The 23,239-nt window shown below is 36.8% G+C and overlaps 1 protein-coding gene across 1 annotated transcript in view; it reads left to right on the top strand.

Annotated features, from left to right (window-relative positions):
• Positions 1-22,296, top strand: part of LOC127678093 (vomeronasal type-2 receptor 26-like) — a 30,431-nt gene extending 8,135 nt beyond the window's left edge. The window contains exons 3-6 of the mRNA XM_052172899.1: positions 2,135-2,944; positions 9,742-9,966; positions 14,416-14,539; positions 21,395-22,296. Coding sequence (XP_052028859.1) covers positions 2,135-2,944; positions 9,742-9,966; positions 14,416-14,539; positions 21,395-22,296 — 2,061 coding nt within the window. The remainder of the gene's footprint in view (positions 1-2,134; positions 2,945-9,741; positions 9,967-14,415; positions 14,540-21,394) is intronic.
• The last annotated feature ends 943 nt before the right edge of the window (positions 22,297-23,239 follow it).

The following is a 23,239-nucleotide window of genomic DNA, read 5'->3' as shown; positions in this document are numbered from 1 at the left end:
AAATCTTCCCTTCATAAACTACCTGAGCCAAAACTCTTCTTACCTAACTATTCAGTTTCTTCCATTGTGACCTTCCATTTTGATCCCTTCCTCTGGGGCAACTTCATCCAGGCTTGTTCACTTTCCTGCAGACTCTGTGAGGTGCTGTTACTCAACATTCTCAGCCCCTACAGTAGTTCAGCGTTAGATTATCAGTTCTCTCCTGGGAGGACAGTCTGCCACAGCCTTCTGAGTCATAGAGAGTGACAAAGTATAGCTGTTCATTTTTTTCAACCCATCTCTCTGAGGAACAGCATCTTCTTGAGAGACACACCTGTATTGGAAGCCAAATGTAGCCTGGCCTTGTACTGTGAGCAGGACAACAAATCTCTCCAGCACAGACTCTTGCCATTTTTTTTTAATGTCATCTGTCACAATCCAGACATATTTTTTAAATTTATGGTTTAAAAGTAGTACATTCAGATTTTTAGAAATATGTTGAGTTAACATAATGGATGGAGCTAGAGAACACCATACTCAGTGAGGTAACTCAGTCTCAAAAGATCAATCATGGTATGCACTCACTAATAAGTGGATATTAACCTAGACAACTGGAATACCCAAAACATAATCCACACCTCAAATGAGGTACAAGAAGAATGGAGGAATGGCCCCTTGTTCTTGAAAGACTCAGTGTAGCAGTATAGGGCAAAACCAGAACAGGGAAGTGGGAAGGGGTGTGTGGGAGAACAGGGGGGGAAAGAGGGCTTAGGGAACTTTTGGGAAGGGGAGCCAAAAAAGGGGAAATCATTTGAAATGTAAATAAAAAATATATCAAATAAAAAAATAAAAAAGAAAGCAAAAAAGAAAACATAAATCAAAAGAATTTTATTAAATAATTTGTTTTCGATACTCATTATCTGATTTTATTAATATAAAAAATTTTATTATCATGCTTCATCTATTTAAATTTCTTACTTTCGTGCATTTACTACATATTCAATATTTCTTTATGCTTCTGTTTCCTTCCTCAAATTATTCATATTTTGTTACTCCTCTGTCCCTGTCAATTAATATATATATATATATATATATATATATTGAGTGTGTGTAATCAATTATCATGATTTTGGATTTAATAAAGTGAAATGTTTACTAAATATTTTAACTCAGATGATTGGGGAGAAGTCAGTGTATAGAACCAGTGTATGAACTGTGGTTTAGGGCATGACCTAGTGGGCATCTGACTTTAGGAGATTATTTTTTAGGGAATTTGTGTGGAAAGGAGACTAAGTTCCAGTGTGAGCCATGGATATTCTGATATCACCAGTGTAGAGAGTGATAGAAGATTCAGTAAGTCAGACCAATTGTGTTGGCCAATCCTTGGAGATGCAAAGAATCCTGGAACTCATAATAGAGCACATAATTAGGAAAAGGACTGTTTTATGCCAATATTAGATTAAGGGAAGGGAGTAATTTCATATAGCAGATTAGGTAATTAATGTTCTAGCCTGTCCCCTTTCCAAATGGTAATGCCCTAAATCCTTAGGATGACAGTGTAGACAAATCAACTGAAGTATTCTGGGAAGAAGCATAGCAACATGATGGGTTACCAGAGGGTCCTCTTAAAAGAGACTTTATAACAATCACTGAGGTAGATAGTCAGCCTTCAAACCTAAGCAACCTTATTTTAAGACAGTTGACTACAGATTTAAAAAGGCAAAAGACTTAGGAACTTGAATATTAGACTTTACAATGCTCCATAGATTCCTCTTTATTAGTTCATTATGTTTTTGTGACATCAAGTAAATGGCCTTTATTGTTAATGTTTCTCCACTTCTATTATCAGGAAGAGGAAAGTTTTGAAGTGACAGAGTTGCAAATGGTTGTGTTTTACTGATATTCCCTGAGTGGAGATCAGGTGATAGACACTCTGTGGCCTTTTTTCATATGTTCTATAAAAGCACAAAGGAAAAGGTACATTTTTTTTTTGTATGCAGTGAAGCAAGTGACATAGGTAACAAATTGGTATTATTTGGTAAAGTTCTTTAACTGTTCAATTTTTCCTAGAGTGCATAAGCAGAAAAGGTAAACCAAATCATTTGAAAGTAAATCTAATTGTGTTGACTTATGTAGGAACTTTCTTTCTTTTCAGATCAGCTATGCTCCTTTTGACCCGAGTCTTGGGACCAGAGTCCAGCTCCACTCTCCTTACCAGTTTCCTGTGCACACTGTAGCTCTGTACCAGGGAATTATTCAACTGCTGCTATACTTTACTTGGGTCTGGGTTGGTCTGGTGGTTCCAGATGATATGAGGGGAGAACTCTTCATTAAGGAAATCACAGAGGAGATGAACCACCATGGAATTTGTGTTGCATTTGCAAAAAAAGGTCCAGTATTTCCTTCTGGTGGTGGAGTAGGCTGGCACCAATTAATAGTAAGTCTCATATTGACACGTGTTGTCATTGCATTTGGTGACACTCATGATTTTCTGATGCTTGTCCCTCTCATCATTTGCTGTGCTACTTTTGGTAATATCTGGATCACAACTTCTGATTGGTATACTACCACATTACCATTTAAAAAAAATCAACTTTATACATACCTTGATGGAGCATTATCATTTTTGGTTCAGGAGGATGAAATTCTGGGATTCAAGGATTTTCAAAGACGTGTTCAACCTAGAAAATACCCTCATGATATCTTCATCCAGCATGTGTGGTCAAGTTTATTTGAATGTGCACATTTCTATGAGCATGGAGTCAGGAAACTAAGTCAATGTGAGCAAAATGGCAGCCTGATCACACAATCTCTGAATGGTTGGGATATGAACACCTCACCATTGAGCTACAAAGTCCATGCAGCTGTGTATGCCATTGCCCAGGCACTTCATGAGGAGCTGTCACGCAGTGCGAATGGAGACTCATTTTATAAAGGTGGACTCCAGGCTCTTCTCCCATGGAAGGTACCAATAGCTATGTTTCTGCTCTCCTAGAGTATTGGGACCTGGTTTTTAATTTCTGCATTTTGATTCATGATCTGTCATAGTTAGTGTTAGAAAAACATTTCTTATGCTAACATGCTTCTTTATGCTACTATCTCCTCAAATTATTCATGTTTATTCAAGAGCATAAAGTAGAATAAAAAACAATTAGAAAAGAACATGTCATAGGGTTTAAAGTTGAGCTAACATTTCTATCAGAAAATAATATATGCATGATGTTGAGAAAATGGTATTCCTAGTTTAAGCAAATTCAAACAATAATATTTATATTATTTAATTTTCATATCTTTTATTATTGCTTTCAATATTCTTTGAAGTAATATTAATACACAACAGAAGAGATTTGTGCAAGTATAAATGTGGCATATTTTAAGGATTTTAGGTACATTTGATACCAATAGTTTGTTTTGGTTTGATAAAGAGACTCTAGAAAATATAGCTTTTATAAGACTAGACAATATCATCCATGACTGTTCTCCAGCCTATGGGAGGCTGAGGCAGAAAGATCATGAGTTTGAAGCCAGTCTGGGCTGTACAGGATCCCCTTGGTTGCAAGATGAAATATCTCTGATGAAAACCAGACTAGGAACTGCTCTATGACTATAGCAGAATATCCTTAGAATTCTGTTCTTTGACTTCTTGCTGTTTTGTGGTCTATTGTATTTGGTTCTACCTTAGGTCTCTGAGCCACCCAGCCTCAGATTCCTGGCAATCTAGGCAGTGTCTTTCATGGCTTGCCTCTCATGTCTTGAGCCTCAAGTTAAAGCAGTCATTGGTTGGTCTGCCCCACACATTCTGAGCCACTATTGCCCCGGTATATCTTGTGGTCAGGACACATTGTGAGTCCAAGGTTTGGTGAATGAGTTGTTGTCCCACATGCACCACTAGAAGCCTTGCCTGGTTACAAAAGATGGCCAGGTCAGGTTCCATAACCTCCATTACTAAGTTCTCACTAAGGTGACCCTCATAGGTTTCAGGAAGTGTCATTTCCTTAGGTTTGACATTGACTCTAAATGCTCCAGTATTCCATCTCTCTCTGGGTCTCTCTGTTCATACCCTCTCACTGTTTACCTATGTTCCCAAATTTTTTCCTTCTTGTTCCCATCTCCACACACACTCTCCTACCCAACAAATCTTTTGCATTCCCAGGGATATTCATTTTACCTGTCTACCCCCCAGCCAAAGAACCAACCTTGTTATTTATACTCTCTGGAGTAGTAATCCATTACTTTAATGTAGCACATTTTCGTTATCCATTCTTCCATTGAGAAACATCTACTTTTTATCTAGTTTCTTGATATTTTAAACAAAGACACTATGAACTAATTGAGCATGTATCCTTGTGGTAAGATGTAGTTTCCTTTGCATATATGCTCACGAAAGGTATGGCTAGGTCTTGAGGTAGATAGATCCCCAATTTTCTGAGGATCCATCATAAATATTTCTATAGTGGCTATAAAAGTTTGTACTCCCCTAATCAATGTAATTGTGTTCCCCTTACTCCATTTCCTTGCCATCATAAGCTCTCACTTTTATCACTAATTTTAGGCATATTGACATGTGTACAATAGAAGCTCAAAGTAATTTTGTTTTGCATTTCCCTAATGGGTAAGGATGTTGAATATTATTTTTATATGTTTCTCATACCTTTGAGATTCCTCTATTGAGAATTCTCTTTTTAACTCCATAACTAAATTTAAAAATTAGATTGGTGGTATGTTGATGCCTTGTGTCTTCAGTTCTTTATATATTTTGTGAATGATATCTCTGTAAGAATTGGAGTTGGTAAAAAATCCTTTTTTCAATATGTTGACTGCCCTTTTGTCCTATTGATGTTGTTCTTTGCTTATGAGAGGCTGTTTGCTGTTATGAGGTCTTATCTGTGTTCTGTTTTAAAAGTTTCCCCTGTGCTAGGATGTGTAGAATTAAATAATTAAATAAGCTTTCGCAGCACATTCCATACTACATTCGCTAGAGCTCTGGGTTCTCAAATGAAAGACATATACTCAGCATTTATAATTTAATATGCTTAAAACATCTCAATGGTAGAGCCACTTCCTAACCTCCGTTTGGCTTATCAGCCTCCCTCTGATAATCCAGAGTTATCAATGTTCACTACTTTTTCTTCCATCAAGGTTTGGTTTCCAGCAGCTATGTGCATGTAAATTTTCTCAATTAAAGTTTTTTTTTTCAAGAATACAACATTTTCAATGCAAATCCCTATTTATCTTCCATAAGATTCAGTGTTCCATTAAGTGGGTTTTAATGTTGTGATCATCATTTAGCCTTGGTTTTTGAACAGGGCTAATATGGATCTAGTAGTATTCTTCAACAAGAAGATAGCTAGTTAGATAAGCACCATTTTAAAATATACTTTCTTTTTTTTTCCTAATATGTGTTAAGTGATCTTTATAAAAAAAATAAGGTGCCCATACATGTGTGGATTTATGTCTGGGTTTACAATTGGATTCCATTGCTCACCATGTCTGTTTTTCTGAAAATGGTTTGTGGTTTTCATTACTATAGCACTGTGGTACACTTTAAAATTGGGGATGGTGTTTCCTCTGGAAGTTCTTTTACAGTTTATTATGTTATTCTACTGATCCATGAGCATGGGAGATCTTTCCATCTTCTGATATGTTCCTCATTTTCCTTCACAGACTTAAACATTTTTCATTCTTAACTTTTGCTTCCTTGATTTTGCTACCCCAACCTGGTTTATATACTTTGTGTTTATTGTGAAGAGTGTTTTTTCCCTGATTTTTCACCATATGTCATTTGTATGTAGGAAGGGTACTAATTATTTCTTTGAGTTAATCTTGTATCCAGGCACACTGCTGAAAGTGATCTCAGCCATACAAGTTCCCTGTAGAATTTTGGGGTTTGCTTATGTATACTATCACATTATCTCTAATAATGATATGTTGAATTTTTATTTTCTTGCTTTTATCCTTTGATCTCCTTCAGCAAACTTACTGTGTAAGTCCAATTTAGTAATAACATTTCGTAGCTCCGGTATTTATTGAGTTTTTGTCTGGTTGACTCATGCATTTGTGATAGTGGGGTATTATAGTCTCTCACTATCAATATGTGAGTTCCATGCGTGATTTGAGATTTCCTGGTTTTTCTTTAACAGACTTACATTTAGATGTTTGTGGCATAGTTGTTGATAATTGGGATGTCATCTTGTGGATTTGTCATTTGATGAGTATGAATGTTCTTTCCCATTTCTTTTGAGTAAATTTCATTTGAAGTCTATTTTGTCAGATATTAGAAAATCTCTACTGTACCTTAACTTTTAGGTCCATTTGCTTAGGAATCCTTTCCCCAACCCTTTACTCTGAGTTAACAACTATCTTGATTTTCAGCTGTGTTTCATATATGCTTTGAAAGGTTGGATCTTGTTTTCAGATCCATTCTGTTAGCCTTTTGGTTTTTCTGCTGTGCGGTTATGTATTTCCTATGTTTTCACTGGCATATTTTTTTCCACTAGGGTTGGAGTTTTCGTTTTAGCACCATCTTTAGCAATGAATTTCTGCATAGACATTATTTCAATTTGTGTTTATCACAGAATATCTTGTTTTCTCCATCAATGGTGATTGAAAGTTTTGCTGGGTATAGTAATCTGGGCATCTGTGGTATCTTAGAGTCTACAATGTAATTGCCTTGAACTTTCTAGCTTTTAATGTCTCCACTGAAATGTTTGTGCAATTTGAATAGGTCTACCTGTATATATTACTTGGCTTTTCTCCTTGAAATGTTAAGCATTCTTTCTATGTTCGATATGATCAGTGTTCTGATTATTGTATAGCAGAGTGAGTTTATTTTCTGATCCAATCTATTTATTATTCTATATAATTCTTGTACCTTTATAAGCATTTTTTGGGGAATTAGGTAATTTTTATTTTATGAGTGTGTTAAATATTGCCCTTCGGGCTAGGATCTTCTTGTTCTATTCCCATTATATTGATTTTTATTTTTATTAAATTTGTTTTTTCTCAATTCTCCATATTTCCTGCATGCTTTGTATCAGGAACACAGACTCTCCCTGTGGATTTTATGTTAACTAGCACACTGTCAAGTCTTGACAACTTTTTGTTTGTCTAGTTGAGTATAGTGTTTTACTCTAATTTGCTTCTGTTTTAAATTCATGCATTTAGTGAGCTCACCTTAAATTCACTATTAATCTTCTTAATAATGTCTATCATGTGAGAATTTTCTATATGGAGCAGTTGACCTCTTTTGTTCATTAATTATCTGACTTCTTTAGATTCAATCGAATATGTTCCATTTGACTTTTTCTCTAAGAATATCAGTTATACTTAAAATATTCTAGTGGCTTTCAAAAAGGTTTAAGACACATTTGCAAGTACTGCTTATCAGTAATGCTGACACATTCAGTAACTCTTCTGCTTCTTCTTTTCCATCTGTTGCAGTAGCGTTGTCAAGTGTTTCATTCATCAAAAGACATACCCAGGTAGTATTCCATTCACTCTGTGCTTTTGAGCAGATTATAGCCTACAACAAAGAAATAGAAGATAAAATGCTCAATTTAACTGTGTTATTATGCTTCTTTGCTGTTCTTGTCTCTATGTCAGTTTAATTTTCTAGATAACAAAATTTCCCTTTTCTATAAAAGTTTCCTTTAACTTTTCTACAAGGGAGGAACAGAATAAAATTTTACTCCTGAGTATTTTTTAAATGCGATCATATTAATTTTCCCTTCACTTGAAGAGGAGAGAATTTTGCTGATTCAACCTTAAAAGTAAATCATCCTCCTCTCTAAGGAAGGGATTTTTTTACTTAATTCTTCAGAGAATTGGTTTTTTGTTTGTTTTAGTTTAAACTATTAGGTTAGATGTAGTTGTTTGTATGTCTACCATATATAGTCTATTAAAATAATGTATTCTTTGACAGCTACAACAAGCATACAAATACATAATGCTTTTCTTCATACTCACTTCTCTCGATCTCTCAACTCTCTGCATACTCACAGATCCTCCAGTCTCCCACTATCTCCCTATTCTATATTCATGTCTTTGATTTGTTTTTTCTTTCATGACCCACCCATGAGTCATGGATTTATGACTCACAGGACCTTCCATATGGGCATCAATATGCAGATGCACAATGAGGCAGAAGGAAATCAAAAGTGTTGGCATTTCTTACTACAATGACTTCCTCTCCTTTAGAATCTTTTAAATTCTTACATTGCTCATGTGATGGGCTTGACCTCATAGCCTCTTCCCTCATCTGAGGTTATACATTTTTATGGGCTCAATCTTGTTCTGTTTCTGTACAGGCAAACTTAGCTACCATGAGGTCCTGAGTACCATGATCATGTCACACCTAAATGACAGTATTTCATGGAACTCATACCAAGAATCTGATTTGTGCATTCTCTCCATCTTTCCTAATGGTTTCCATGATTTGGGAATCCTCTCTTTGCTGTCCTATTTCAATATGAACAATTGATAGTCATTTTTTTCTCAAGCACTGATATTCTTGGCATACAGAAATTCTCTGATATAATCTGACAATGGCAGGATTCTATGTATATAAATATTTGGGAGAAAATTTAATAATGTGACTTCTTAGCCAAACAGAAATAGTAGGCACACCCATAGGACTTCTGATCTCCCAAGACATTGATCTTAAATAGGTTTGTAGTAACAGGCATTAGTCCCTCTTATAAGGGCATCCTCAAATACCATGAGCAAGAAGTTGTTTATTCCCATAACAGTTGTGCCAGTATTTCCCCAGTATGCACATCATGTCTGGAAAGTCAATATTATAGAATGCAAGGTTGACATTTGGGAAAGGCCTCTGCTGGATTTACTTCTTCAGAGGCTTGTAGTTCAGCTTCTGCCAGACTGAAAAGTGGCAGACAGACAGACAGACAGACAGACAAGCAGAATAGACAACAGGGAGAAAGTTTTCACATTAGTTCTAGCCTCACTGTTGTGTTCTGTAGCAAAGCTTTGTGGTGTCTTCATCAGTATGGTCTTACCATCTTATTCTTATATGTAACCAAAGGCAATGATCATAACCTGCATTGTCTTTTGGGTACATCTTAACTGCCACAAGGCTATTTTATAAATAATAATTTATAATACCTCTGTTTACTTTCTTTTTAAATTGCATGTTCTTGTAAATAGCTTAAAGTATTAGCTAAATATGTCTTCTTTATAATCTTTGAGTTTGGTTAACTTACCCTACTCTATTCTCTCTGACACCCATCCACCTTTACAGCTCTCCATCTCATGTTCCTATACATTTCTGTACCATAGATGTTCTTTTTCGCCTCCTTCCTTATTTACAAATTTCATATTTTAAAATCTGAAAATTTTATTTTATTTAAACTTTCTTCAGTTATTTATAGTGCTAAAAATTGTGTTTTACTGAAAAACTGTTATGCAAACGTTTAAAACACCTCATTCAAATTGTTTTTATTTTTCATAATTTTTCAAATTGTAATTTCCAAAGTTTAGAATTTTGATTGCCAGAGTCATCACTGAGTAACTGAGAAATGTTCAGAAATCATATCTGAATAGTGGTGATAGAGTTGGTGAAAATCATATATCTATGTTAATGTCTTCTTATAGCCCTACATGTACTAGCCTTGATAAATGTTTGATAAATGAAACAAAAATCAAATCTACAGAAACAAACAGTGAGTAAAAGTGAGAGCAGTTAAAGTAATCAAGTTTATTTCAGTGAGTTATACTGCAATCTCTGACAGTTATTTTCTCTTTTAGCTCCATCCATTTTTACAAAGGGGCCAAGTTGGGAGAAACATCAATGAGAAGAATGTTGTGAACCAAGAACTTTCAGCAACCAAGATCAACATCTTTAATTACCAGTCTCTGCAGAGTGGTACCAAAGCTCAAGTGAAAGTTGGCGAGTTTGTCTTTGGATCTCACAGTGTTCAGCATTTTTCCCTAAATAACAAACTAATAAATTTGGGTGAACACCACAATCAGGTGAATATCTTTAAAGTCAGCACTTGTGGGAAAAAATGAAGGAGAGTCTGCAGGCAACAGTGGCAGCAGGTCCTTCATAAGAGAACTCTGGCACACAGGTCCTGAAGGGATAGGAAAACCAGCAGGACCAAACATATAAAGGGTCCACAGGACAAGAGCTGCAGAGCTGGCTAGCACAGCCCTGAATACCTGTTATGAGTGAAGCTGCTTAGCTGTGAGGGGGCTCTGCAGGCTGAGAGGAGGCTGGCATGGACCCTTTCCCATGGCGGCTGGAAATGCTGAGACTTGCTCCTTTCTTTTATGTGGCACATTTAATAAAAGAGACAGTTTATAGTTTTATGCTTTGTTATTGAAAGAATAAAATGAGAAAAGGAGAAAGAGAAGATAGAGAGATGAGAGATGACCATGACCATGTGAAAGAGAGAATGAGAGAGAGAGAGAGAATGAGAGAGAGAGAGACAGAGAGAGAGAGAGAGAGAGAGAGAGAGAGAGAGAGAGAGAGAGAGAGAGGGAGGGAGGGAGGGAGGGAAAGAGGGAGGGAGGAAAGGAGAGAGAGGGAGGGAGAGAGAGATGGGAGGGAGATAAAAGAGAGCTAGGAGGGGCAGGAAGTATTCATTTATACTAAGCTGGGTTATGAGCTGTTGCCAAGTAACTAAGGGGCAGAAAAAGTGGGGTTGTAGCCAGGTGACTGCAGAGGTGGAGTCCAACTAGAACACTAGGGAGTGGGTCATGCCACATGTGACTGATGGCCACAGGATTATGGAGTTGAGTCTCCAGAGTGACCTTGTCCAGTCAAGCTACACACACCAAGGTCCCACAAGCACTGTGTGCTGTGCTCAGAGTGTAATTCCTCATGGAACAGGGTTAAGGGAATGTTGAGTGCCATCAGGCTGAGAGTGCCCTTATTTTGTCCTTTCTAATGGTGAATACCAGAACTTCCTGCCTACAAATCACTGTAAGAATTACTGATTCATTTTGGATTAATTCTTCAGATGGTTTCATTCTTGTAATGATCAGATACACAAATGGCTTACCTAGGAAGAAAAAAAAAGAAAAAAGAAACAACATCTTGAACAGCTATTTGGATGGATCATAGGGGTCAAGGCTTTAGTGGAAGTAACAGCCTTCAGTAAATAAATAAAATAAACACATGTGGATGAAACCAGTCTCCACAATGAAAGGCTTACAAATGTAACTTTGATATTTATGAAGTTAATTGTCATCTCAGAGGCTTACTGCCACCATCTGCTATCCTAATCCTAGTTCAGGATGCTTCTAGACTCCTATAGTCTATTCTAGTTCTAGAGCATTTATAGCTTTTGAGATTTAAAGCTGAAGAAGTTTCCCATCTCTACCTCTTTCTGAGTTCTGACTGGCTGGTTCAACTCAGGTATTCTGGCTCAATTTCTTCTTCAAGCTGACTGTTTCAATCTTACTTCTCTCAGTTTCTAACTAAATTTGTTCTGTTTTGTTCCATACTAAGTTTGGCAATATGTTCTAATCTTTTGGCTCCTTCTCAAGTTCTCCTGGTTCTGTCATTACCTGTGTCTAGCTTGTACTCTCTACAATCTGTCTCCGTAAAACTGTGCAAGTAAAACTCATTGCCATCCCACCCCAACCCTCATGCATTATTCCTTTATATTTCTAACAGAAGCCATCTAGGAAATGCTATGAAAAGTGAGTAAAATTTCTGGAACAGTTTTTAGTGGTTGTAATGGGTGCACTTTGAAAGGCAAAGATCTGAGAGTCTTTGACTTAGATATTGCTCCTCTTTCTTCACAGTATTAAGTAGTTTAATGATTCCCTTTGTATTTACCCATTTTACTGGGTACATTTCCTTCACAATCATTATGAATATGTATTTTCATAGAATAATGCTGTTTTGATGAATTGATGATTTTCTAATTGTTGATCATGATTTTAAAGGGTTCCTAAATTGATACAAGTAATCTCAAGTGTCCTATAAAATAAAAGTTGCAAATAAAGCTGTGTATACCTTCATGTTTCTTGGACTAAGAGTGCTAGGGAAAAAACAGGATTGGAAAAAATTTATGATCAATGAGAAGACATTTATTCAATGATAGATCCAAGAAATATACCACAGTTGTTCACTCTGGAAACACAAGGCCATATGAAACTCTGGCTTTTAACTCATAATGAACTGATACAATTAAAAACTGCTTTGAATTTATAATATTCTTTCTGCTGTAATTCCCTTTTTTAAATATTTTATGTATGAGGTGTTTTTACATAGATTTTTATAACTAAAAAGTTATAAAAAATGATGCAAAAATAAAGGCTTAGAGTAGCCTCTTTCTGCTTTTCCCAATGTGTGTTTGTCTATATGAGCCCCTTACTTTGACTTTCTTCTTTCTTTTCTTTTCTTTTTTCCTTCCTTCCTTCCTTCCTTCCTTCCTTCCTTCCTTCCTTCCTTCCTTCCTTCCTTCCTTAATTACTTCTTCCTTTTTCCTTTCGTTTTCCTTCCCTCATTTCCCTTTCCTTCCTTCCTTTGTTTCTTCCTTTGTTCCTTCCTTCCTTCCTTTGTTTCCTCTATCTCTCCCTCCCTCTGCCTCTCTCACTTCTCTCTCTCTCTCTCTCTCTCTCTCTCTCTCTCTCTCTCTCTCTCTTTCTCTTCCTGTTTTTTCCTTCTTTCTTTCTGGTTAGGGAAGAGTTATCCAATTTTGAGCCTCTTGCCTGGCTAGGTGATAAACTTTCTAAACAGAAAAGAGATAGCACCTCATAACAGCAAAAAGGTTCTGAGAGTAAAAGCCCAACATCTGTAGGACAAATAGACAGTCTACAGAATGGAAAAGGACTTTTTACCAACTCTAAATCTGACAGAGATAAAATTCCTTCCTTCCTGTCCTCCCTCCCTCCCCCCTCCTCCCTCCCTCCCTCCTTTCTTTCTTTCTTTCTTTCTTTCTTTCTTTCTTTCTTTCTTTCTTTCTTTCTTTCTTTCTTTCTTTCCTTCCTTCCTTCCTTGCTTCCATCTTTCTTTCTTTCTTTCTTTCTTTCTTTCTTTCTTTCTTTCTTTCTTTCTTTCTTTCTTTCTTTCTTTCTTTCTTTCTTTCTTTCTTTCTTTCTTTCTTTCTTTCTTTCCTTTCCTTTCCTTTCCTTTCCTTTCCTTTCCTTTCCTTCTTTCATTCTGGCCAGGAAAGAGTTATTCAAATTTGAGCCTCTTGCCTGCCTAACAAGGGATCCCTGAGTCAATGTCTAATGAGCCCAACTAAGTTTCTTTTCTTAATCACCTCCAGCTGCAGCAGGAGTCAGTTGCAAAAATTCATTAGTTTTTGGCCCAGGATAAGCAAAACCAAGTTAATTACCAAAAGCCATCAGCTTCTACCACCAGAATAGAGAGAATTAAATAGCCAGAAGCCATCAGTTTCTGGGCACCAGAACAGGAAGAGAGTTTTAATAGCCAGAGGTCTTCATTCTTTGTCCTTCATCTGTCACTGTGTCCCACCTCTGAACCTAATTGTAGAAGCTAGGACCCTAGCAAATTGCTTCTCTTTTCTGTCTATTCTAAAGAGAGTTGGGTGTTTCCTATCTCTGACTCATTCTGTCAAAACTTTCTCTGATTTGTCACTTTGTCTCCCCCTCAATTAGAAATTACTTTCAATCGTGGGTGCTTTATTATTTAACTCTACCTTCTTTAGTTGAGATTAAGGACATATTCTGGGACTGAGCCATATCACAACTAGTAGGATTCTTCAGTAAATAACACGATCTCAGGGTTCAAAGTGTGATTAAATATCATGTGACAGATATTTCTGGATTTGAATGTAAAATTATATGCACACTCATATCCTCATTTTTGTAACTGTTCACAATGAACATCTCTGTGATATGATAAAAATAGGTGATATGTAGTAAAGTGGAAAATTATGGTCCTCAAGAGACCTGATAAGTTTTTTCCAATGCAAAACACTGGGTACATCAAACACCCGAAGGCAGGTCTCATATCCAGGAGTAGATGGGCAGCACAAGAAGGGAATCCACAATATATACATACTTTTATTTGGTTACAGTTTTGTTTTGCTTTCTTTTTATTTTTGTGCTGCTATATTTTATTTCAATGTTTGGATGCTTAGTTGAGTTTTGGGGAATTCAGTCTTTTTTTTGAGAAAGAACTCAAATATGGGCAGGTTGGGAGAGGGAGAGGACATGGACAGAGATGGGAGAAGGGAAGGATATGATCAAAATATATGAAATAAATAAAATGCAATAAATGAAAGCAAGAAAATCAATCAATGAAATAAAATAAAGCAAGAGCTCAAAAAGAGAATTAGAGAAAGAGAGAAAACAGGCACTTTGGCTTCATACTTTCTAAAACCATGGTACGTCATGGCTTTTACAGTACACAGATGTCCTGCTGAAATTTATCATCTCAATGCTAATACTGAATGTCATGAGCTAACTGCCTTCACTTCCCTCATGTCTCCTATACAGATTGCTTTTTCTGTTTGCAACCGAAGTTGTCTGCTTGGATTTAAGAGAACACAAGTTGATGGGAATACATTCTGTTGTTATGATTGTGTGCCATGTCCAGATGGAGAGGTTACAAATGAAACAGGTATTTATAAAATGATTCTGAATTTGGAAATTTCTAGAAATGGCTCTGAATGTCGAAATGAGGCACCACAAGATAGTGGTGATAACAGAACACCTGAAGACACAGTTATATTTATGTATCTCAATAATTTAAAACAAATTAATGCTGGGTGGAGGTGGCAAAGTTCTTAATGCCAACCCTCAGTATGTGGATCTCTGAGTTCAAGGCAATCCCGATGCACAGAGTGAGTTCCAGGACAGTCAGGGCTGAACTGAGAAACCCTGTCTTGAAAAACAAAACAAAAGAACAACCAAAAACCTTGATCTCAACCCAGTCATTTTTTGTTACAGATGTTTATCTGTTTGTTTTATCTGCTGTGCTGTGTGTATTGATCTCAAACTTCTGGGTTCCAGCAATCCTCCAGGCTGAGCCCCCTGGGTGACTCTGACCATGGGAGTGTTCTCCTGTATCTGATCCAGCTTTGTCATCTGCACATCTGCTTTGAGTTTAAGTTTCTTTTCTTTGGTTCACTACTGGTTCTATTACAGCTAGAGCTGTATTAATGAGTAAGGTTAGCACTCTCTGTATACTATAAACAGTTAGTGTTCCATGTATACCCTAAACTGTGAGATGCATAATAGAGTATGACCTTATGTCATGCTTACGATAAATATTAATATAAGCAATATTTTTTACATGGAAATTGGATTTCCGAGAAATCATATAAATTGTTAAGTCATAAAACCTAGAAACAGCTGAGACAAAATACAGACTTGTCAAGTGATAGGAACTGCTAAAAAGAATGTGTCAGATGACATTGATGGCCGACACAGCAGTCCTTTTCTGGAACTCTGGGACACTGGGATACTGGGACCCAGGGACCCAGGGACCACTTCCTATGGTTTATTGTAGAAACTCCATAAGCATTTGTTTGTGATTAAATAAGTATTTCTTGTGTTATTTAAGAGTTTCTTTTTTAAATACTTTGATTCTTGTCTCTCATTATGCATTCCCTGTTATGATAAGCCAGCATGAGGCCACTGTATAACCAATCACTGAGAGATCCTAGGGGATGAATGATGTGCAGGGCTCTGAGTGATGTGCAGGGCTCTGAGTGATGTGCAGGACTGTAAGTGATGTGCAGGGAGGGCTGTGAGTGATGTGCAAGTTTACATTTACTGAAAATCAGAATTTTAATTGGATGATATGATTCTAGTTTACTAAATAATTCTGAGAAAAATATTTCTGTCATCATCATGCATTTAACACATTTTTGTGCTGGGAATAAACCCTAAAGCCTAATATGCAGCCCTAGACTCAGATGTATCCACAGATCATGCCATTGTCACCATAAAAATTTTTCCAGTGATAAACTTCTAATCAGAGTTCAGTCCAGGATATTAAGGAACTCATCCAAAACAAGTGTTTTTCACCCTAAAAAAAAACTATTCACCTAAAATGTATTGTCTTCAGCATTATTTCTAGAACAGTGATACATCCTTGGATAAAAAACAAAATGAAAGAATCAAAAGAAAATATCACTGTTCCTAAACATAGAAGTCAGTAAATGTTAAAAAGTTTTAGTTTCTAGATGTTCCTGTTAGAGACCTGCTCTGAAAGTCTAGTTCTCTCTTAGACATAGCTGAGGTGGTAAAGAGTTGGGTGGTGGTGGATGGAGAGCAAGTCTTGGTCTTGTGAGATATTTATAGATGCTTTTCAATTATAAAACATTTACCTGGCATAAGTCTAAGTTACTTTGCAGTAGTACCTGGCCTGCCTCTCTTCTAGGGGCCAGAAACTGTAGCCTCTGGCATTTAGCATCCCTTAGTAAAACAGCTGGGGATGAAGTAAAGTAGCTTTTGTTCTTATCTCTGCAGGAACTTGGGGGCTGGACTCACAGCCTGCTAAGGAAAATGTCTAGAAGAAACTGGGACACTCTGAAAATTATTTTAATATTTATTTCTAAGTTCTTCTCCAAATAATTTTCTACTCCTAAAACTCTCTCTTTAAATGTTTTTCCCAGTTTCTAAGTTCCCTTTTAATTTCTAAGTTCCCTTATAATTTCATAGTTATTCTACTGTGCTGTTTTTTTCCTTCCTTTTTTGTTCTCACCTCCTGCTTTGATGTAGTATTGGCCTTCAAGGTATTCATTCCTAGTGTTTTGCACTGTTTTTAGGCAAATAGAGCACATGATTTTTTTCAACAAAGTATTTTTTTACAGAAGTTCATTAAAGTACAAACATAAGTTCAAATCTCCATTTGAATAAGAAGTTTACAACAGATTGTTTACAAATGTATACATTAAAATGCAACATATTTTATTTGTCATTAGCATTATGCGTTCATTGAAATTTAAAATCCATAATTTTCATTAGCTATATTATTTATTTTCATTTCAAATGTTGTCCCCTTTTCTGTTTCTCCTCTCACCTGAAAATCCCATAAGCTATCTCCTCTTCCCCAGACAATCCTCCCTTGCTTCCCTGTCCTGGTATTCCTCTACACTAAGGTATCAACTCTTTCCAGGACCAGGGCCTCTCCTCCTTTTGGTGTCTAACAAGACCATCCTCTGCTGGCTATGTTTCTGGAGCCGTGGGTACCTCCATTTATACTCTTTGGTTGATGGTTTTCTCCCAGGTTGCTCTGGGAGTACTGGATGGCTCATATTGTTGCTCGTCCTGTGGCACTGTAAACCCCTTCTGCTCCTTGGGTCCTTTCTCCATCTCCCCCATTGGGGACCCTGTGCTCAATTCAATGGCTGGCTGAGAGTGTCCCTTTCTGTATTTGTCAGTCACTATAAGAGCCTCCTAGGTGATAACTATATCCTGCTCTGGTCAGCCAGCACTTGTGGGCATCCACAATAGTGTCTGGGTTTTTTCACTATATATAGGATGGATCCCTGGGTGGGATAGTCTCTGGATGGTCTTTCCCTCAGAGTCTGCTCCAACTTTTGTCTCTGTATCTCCTTCTGTGGGTACTTTTCCCCCTTTTTACAAAGGACCCAAGGATCCACACTTTGTTCTTCCTCCTTCTTGGACATGATTTGATATGTGAAATGTGTATTGGGTACTCCAAGTTTCTGGGCTAATATCCATTTATCAGTAAATGCATTCCATGTGTATTTTTTTGTGATTGGGTCACCTCACTTAAGAGGATATTTTCCAGTTCCATTCATTTGTCTAAGAATTTAATGAGTTCATTGTTTTTAATGGCTGAATAGTACTCCATTGTGTATACATACCACATTTTCTGCATCCATTCCTCCATTGAGGGACATGTGGGTTCATTCCAGCTTCTAGCTATTATAAATAGGGCTGCTATGAACATAGTGGAGCATGTTTTCTTATTCCATGATGAAGAATCCTCTAGGTATATCCAGGAGTGGTATAGCAGGGTCCTCCAGTAGTATTATGCCCAGATTTTGAGGAACCAACAAACTAATTTCCCGAGTAGTTATGCCACCTTACAATTGCACCAGCAGTAGAGGAGTGTTCCTTTTTCTCCACAACCTCTCCAGCACTTGCTGTCCCCTGAGTTTTTGATCTTAGCCATTCTGACCAGTGTGAGGTTAAATCTCAGGGTTGTTTTGATTTGCATTTCAGTGATGACTAAGGATGTTGAATACTTCTTTAGGTGCTCCTCAGCCAAATAATATTCCTCAGTTGAAAATTCTTTGTTTAGCTCTTTACCACATTTTTAACAGTGTTATTTGGTTCTCTGGACTCTATCATCTTGAATTCTTTACATATATTGGATATTAGCCCTCGTCGAATGTAAGGTTGGTAAAGATCTTTGTTAATTTGTATACTGTCTCTGTGCCCTCTGGATAGTCCGACTTACAGTTTATCTATCTTGTTCATTTTCCCAAAGAACCAGCTCCTAGTTTTGTTGATTCTTTGTATGGTTCTTTTTGTTTCAACTTGATTGATTTCGGCCCTGAGTTAGATGATTTCCTCCCTTCTACTCCTGGGTGTATTAGCTTCTTTGTGTTCCAAATCTTTCAGGTATACCATTAAGCAGCTAGTTTATACTCTCTCCAGTTTCTTTTTGGAGGCACTCAGGGTTATAAGTTTTCCTCTTAGCACTGCTTTCATTGTGTCCCATAAGTTTGGGAATGTTTTGTCTTCATTTTCATTAAATTCTAAAACGTCTTTTATTTCTCTCCTTATTTCTTTGTTGACCAAGATATCATTGAGTAGAGCTACTCAATCTCATATTCTACATTTATATGTGCATTCTCTTATTTTTGATGATATTGAATACCAGCCTTAATCTGTAGTTATCTGATAAGAAGCATGGGATTACTTCACTCTTCTCATATCTGTTGGCGTCTGTTTTGTGAACAATTACATGGTCAATTTTGGAGAAGGTACCATGTGGTACTGAGAAGAAGGTATATTCTTTTGGTTTAGGATGAAATGTTCTATAGATATCTATTAAATCTATTTGATCAAAAACTTCAATTTGTTTCACTGTGTCTCTGTTTAGTTTGTGTTTCCCTGAGCGGTCCATTGAAGAGAGTGGAGTGTTGAAGTTACCCACAATTATTGTGAGAGGTGCAATGTATGTTTGGGCTTTAGTAAAGTTTCTTTTACAACAGAGTGTACCCTTGTATTTGGAGCATATAAGTTGAGAATTGAGAGTTCTTTTTGGTAGATTTTTCCATTGATGAGTATCAAGTGTCCTTCCGTGTCTTTTTTGATGTTGTTTCAGTGCCTTTAGGTTGAAAGTCGATTTGATCCAATATTGGAATGGCTATTCCAGCTTGTTTCTTTGGACCATTTTCTTGGAAAATTATTTTCCAGCCTTTTACTTCGAGGTAGTGTTTGTCTTTGACAATATGGTATGTTTCCTGTTTGCCACAAAATTCTGGGTCCTGTTTATGAATCCAGTCTATGTCTTTTTATTGGGGAATTGGGTCCATTGATGCTAACAGATATTAAGGAATAGTGATTGTTGCTTCCTGTTATTTATGATGTTATTTTTATGAGTGATTATCTTCTTTTGGGTTTGTTGAAAGAAGTGTACTATCTTGCTTTTTCTAGGGTGTAGATTCTCTCCTTTTGTGAGTGTTATTTTCTATCTATTATCCTTGTTTAGAGCTGAATTTGTGGGAAGATTTTGTGTAAATTTGTTTTTATCATTGACTATCTTGGTTTCTCCATCTATGGTGGTTGAGAGTTTTGCTGGGTATAGTAGTCTGGGCTGGCATTTGTGTTCTCCTAGCGTTTGTATGAGATCTGCCCAGAATCTTCTGGTTTTCACAGTCTATTGTGAAAAGTCTGGTATAATTCTGATAGGTCTTCCTTTATATGCTACTTGACCTTTTTCTCTTACAGCTTTTAATATTCTTTCTTTGTTTAGGACATTTGGTGTTTTGATTATTATGTGAAGGGAGGTATTACAGTTCTGGTCCAGTCTGTTTGGAGTTCTGCAAGCTTTTAGTCTGTCCATGGGTTTCTTTCTCTTTAGATTGGGGGAGTTTTCTTCTTTAATTTTGTTTAAGATTTTTACTGGCCCTTTAAGTTGTACATCTTCACTCTCTTCTATACCTATAATTCTTAGGTTTGGTTTTCTTGTTGTGTCTTGGATTTCCTGGATGTTTTGGGTTGCAAGCTTTTGCATTTTGAAATTTCTTTGACTGCTGAGTTAAGGTTTTCTATGGAACTTCAGCACCTGACATTCTTTCTTTTATCTCTTGTATTCTGTTGTTGATGTTTGCATCTATGACACCTGATTTCTTTCCAAGGTTTTCTATCTCCAGAGTTGTCTCCCTTTGTCATTTCTTAGATGTTTCTACTTCCTTTTTAGATCCTGGATGGTTTTGCTCACTTCCTTGACTTGCTTCTTTGCATTTTCCTGTAATTCTTAAGGGGTTTTTGTGTTTCCTTTTTCAGGACTTCTGCCTGTTGACCCTTGTTCTCCTGTATGTCTTTAGGTGATTTTTGTGTTTCCTCTTTATGGGCTTCTATCTGTTGCCCCATATTCTCTTGTATTTCTTTACGCGATTTTTGTGTTTCCTTTTTAAGGTCTTCTACCTGTTGACCCATGCTCTCCTGGTCTTCTTTAATGGACTTATTTATGTCCTTCTTGAAATCTTCTATCAGCATCATCTGTTTGTTTCAAATATGTGGTTCTGCCCATGTTATGGTCAATGTCATATTGATATGTATTCAGGCTATCAGAAATGAACTCAGTGGGGAAAAAACAAAACAAAACAGAAATAAAGTTGGGAGAAAAAATTATTGAAGGGAAAGAGAGAAGGAGTTGAGGGGGAAGAAATTGAGGTAGAGCTCATTAAAATGCATGATATGCATATATGATGTTCTCAAGTAATAAACAATATTTGATAAGCAAATGGAACAGAGAAAAAATAGTAAAATCTTCAAAGTCAACTTTCTCTATCATAAGTCATCAAATATAATTTTCATATTGTTTGATTTCCCCTCAACATCATTTCAACATTTTTCATTTTCTCATATTGTTCAAGTCCACTCAGTTTCTGAGTATATTATGAATACAGTGTATCGGCTGGGCAGTGGTGGCACATGCCTATAATCCCAGCACTCTGGGAGGCAGAGGCAGGTGGATTTCTGAGTTCAAGGCCAGACTGGTCTACAGAGTGAGTTGCAGGACATTGAGGGCGATACAGAGAAATCCTGTCTCAGGGGAAAATAAAAGAATATAGTGTATCTCTATTTTTCTCTCAGAAAAAAAATTTACTCATTTATTGTTTTTCAATATCATTGTTCAGTGAATATATCCATAAACAGTTTCTTGAGAATTCAACAAATTCTCTGTGCAAGATATAGTTCTCAAAGGTACATTTGGAAATTTACTGGTTGAATACAATAAAACAATTTGCCTCATTTTCAGATTTGGATCAATGCTTCAAGTGTCCTGAAGATCAGTATGCAAATAAGCTGAGGGATCAATGTCTCCCTAAAATTATATCATTTTTGTCCCATGAAGATACTCTGGGAGCTGTTTTGGTCTCCATGGCCATTAGTTTATCTGCCTTTTCAGCCATGATTTTAGGATTATTCATTTGCTATCGAGACACACCCATTGTCAGAGCAAATAACAGAAATCTCAGTTATGTCCTCCTTGTTTCTTTAATACTCTGTTTCTTTTGCTCATTGATATTCATTGGCCAACCTAGAACAGTCACTTGTATCTTGAGACAAATGATTTTTGGGGTTGTATTTTCTATTGCCGTTTCTGCTATCTTGGCAAAGACCTTCATTGTGGTTGTGGCCTTCAAAGCCATCAAACCAGGAAGCACCTTACACATGTGGATGGTGACCCGACTCTCAAATGCTATAGTCTGCTGTGGTTCCATCATTCAAGTGTGCATCTGTGCAATCTGGCTGGGAACATATCCTCCCTTCCCTGACATTGACATGCAGTCAGAGTATGAGCAAATCATCCTCTTGTGTAATGAGGGGTCCACCCTTGCTTTCTATTGTGTTCTGGGGTACTTGGGCTTTCTGGCCAGCCTCAGCTTGCTTATTGCTTTTTTGGCTAGAAGGCTACCGGACACCTTCAATGAGGCAAAAACAATCACATTCAGTATGATGGTTTTCTGTAGTGTGTGGATTTCTTTTATACCCACTTACCTGAGCTCCACAGGCAAAACAATGGTTGCTGTGGAAATCTTTTCAATTTTGGCTTCCAGTGCTGGTTTACTGGGTTTTATGTTTCTTCCCAAATGCTATGTGATCCTACTGAGGTCAGGTGGCCATACCAGAAAGAAGTTCTTTAAATTAATTCTTTAATTTAATGTTATTTGTATAAAATGAATCATGTCAGAATATTCAAAAGAGTGGTATGAAGCCAATGCTTTTCACCAAATAATGGCATCTGCAATTTAATCACTAGTTCCTGCAATTCTTAGAGCCAACTAGACACAATGAACCCAGCCATCAAAGGTTAGATATTTGTCTACTAGAGGTGACTTTAGTTGTGCCTAATAGATGTTTCTTTAAATCACTTTTTTCCCCATTTTTTAAACAATGTAACAGGACTGGGAATGTTAAGTTTAGGAATGAGAGCACATCATTTGTGTGGAAACAAAAGTAACAGATGTTTTTAAATTCTTCTCTGTTAGTCATATGCAGGCTGACTGTTTATGTTCAATACAAATTAATTTCAATGTAAGCATGAGTTCTGTAACAGAAATTTTATGGTCCCTGTTTCTTCCTTCTGGAGGACCTGACAAATAGCACAATTTATCATGTAAGTTTCACAGTCTTAGGATGCTTTTGTGGTCTTCTCTATGCTCTGGTGGAACAACATGGATGCAAGTTTGGGAAGAGTCACAAGGAAAACACAGATAGTTCTACCCTGAAGATATTCAAAAGAACAATGGATAGAGTCTCCTGAGAGAATAAACAGCCTCCATGGGAAGTGCTTTTCTCTGTCAGAGTTAGGAGTTTCACATAGTCTTCATAGAGTGAAAGCTGATATCTTTTACAACCATTGGAATCTACTCTCAAGGAGATACTGTATCTGATGGTAAATGTGGGTGTCGAGAAGAGGTATAAGGCCAGGGATTCAACAGGACATGGAGAATCATAGAATTTTATATCCTAGACCATGTAGGTTTTCAGGTATTTTCTTTAACTAAGGTCTTGTTTTAAACATGATTACCAGACCATGCCCAGGTCAACCTAAAGTTGGACCTTGCAACATTGGGAGAAATTATTGCACAACAATTCT

Source organism: Apodemus sylvaticus, chromosome 2 (genome assembly GCF_947179515.1).
Source record: "Apodemus sylvaticus chromosome 2, mApoSyl1.1, whole genome shotgun sequence".
Taxonomy (NCBI): domain Eukaryota; kingdom Metazoa; phylum Chordata; class Mammalia; order Rodentia; family Muridae; genus Apodemus; species Apodemus sylvaticus.
Note: the sequence above shows the minus strand (reverse complement) of the source record. Positions and strands in the feature narration are given on the sequence as shown.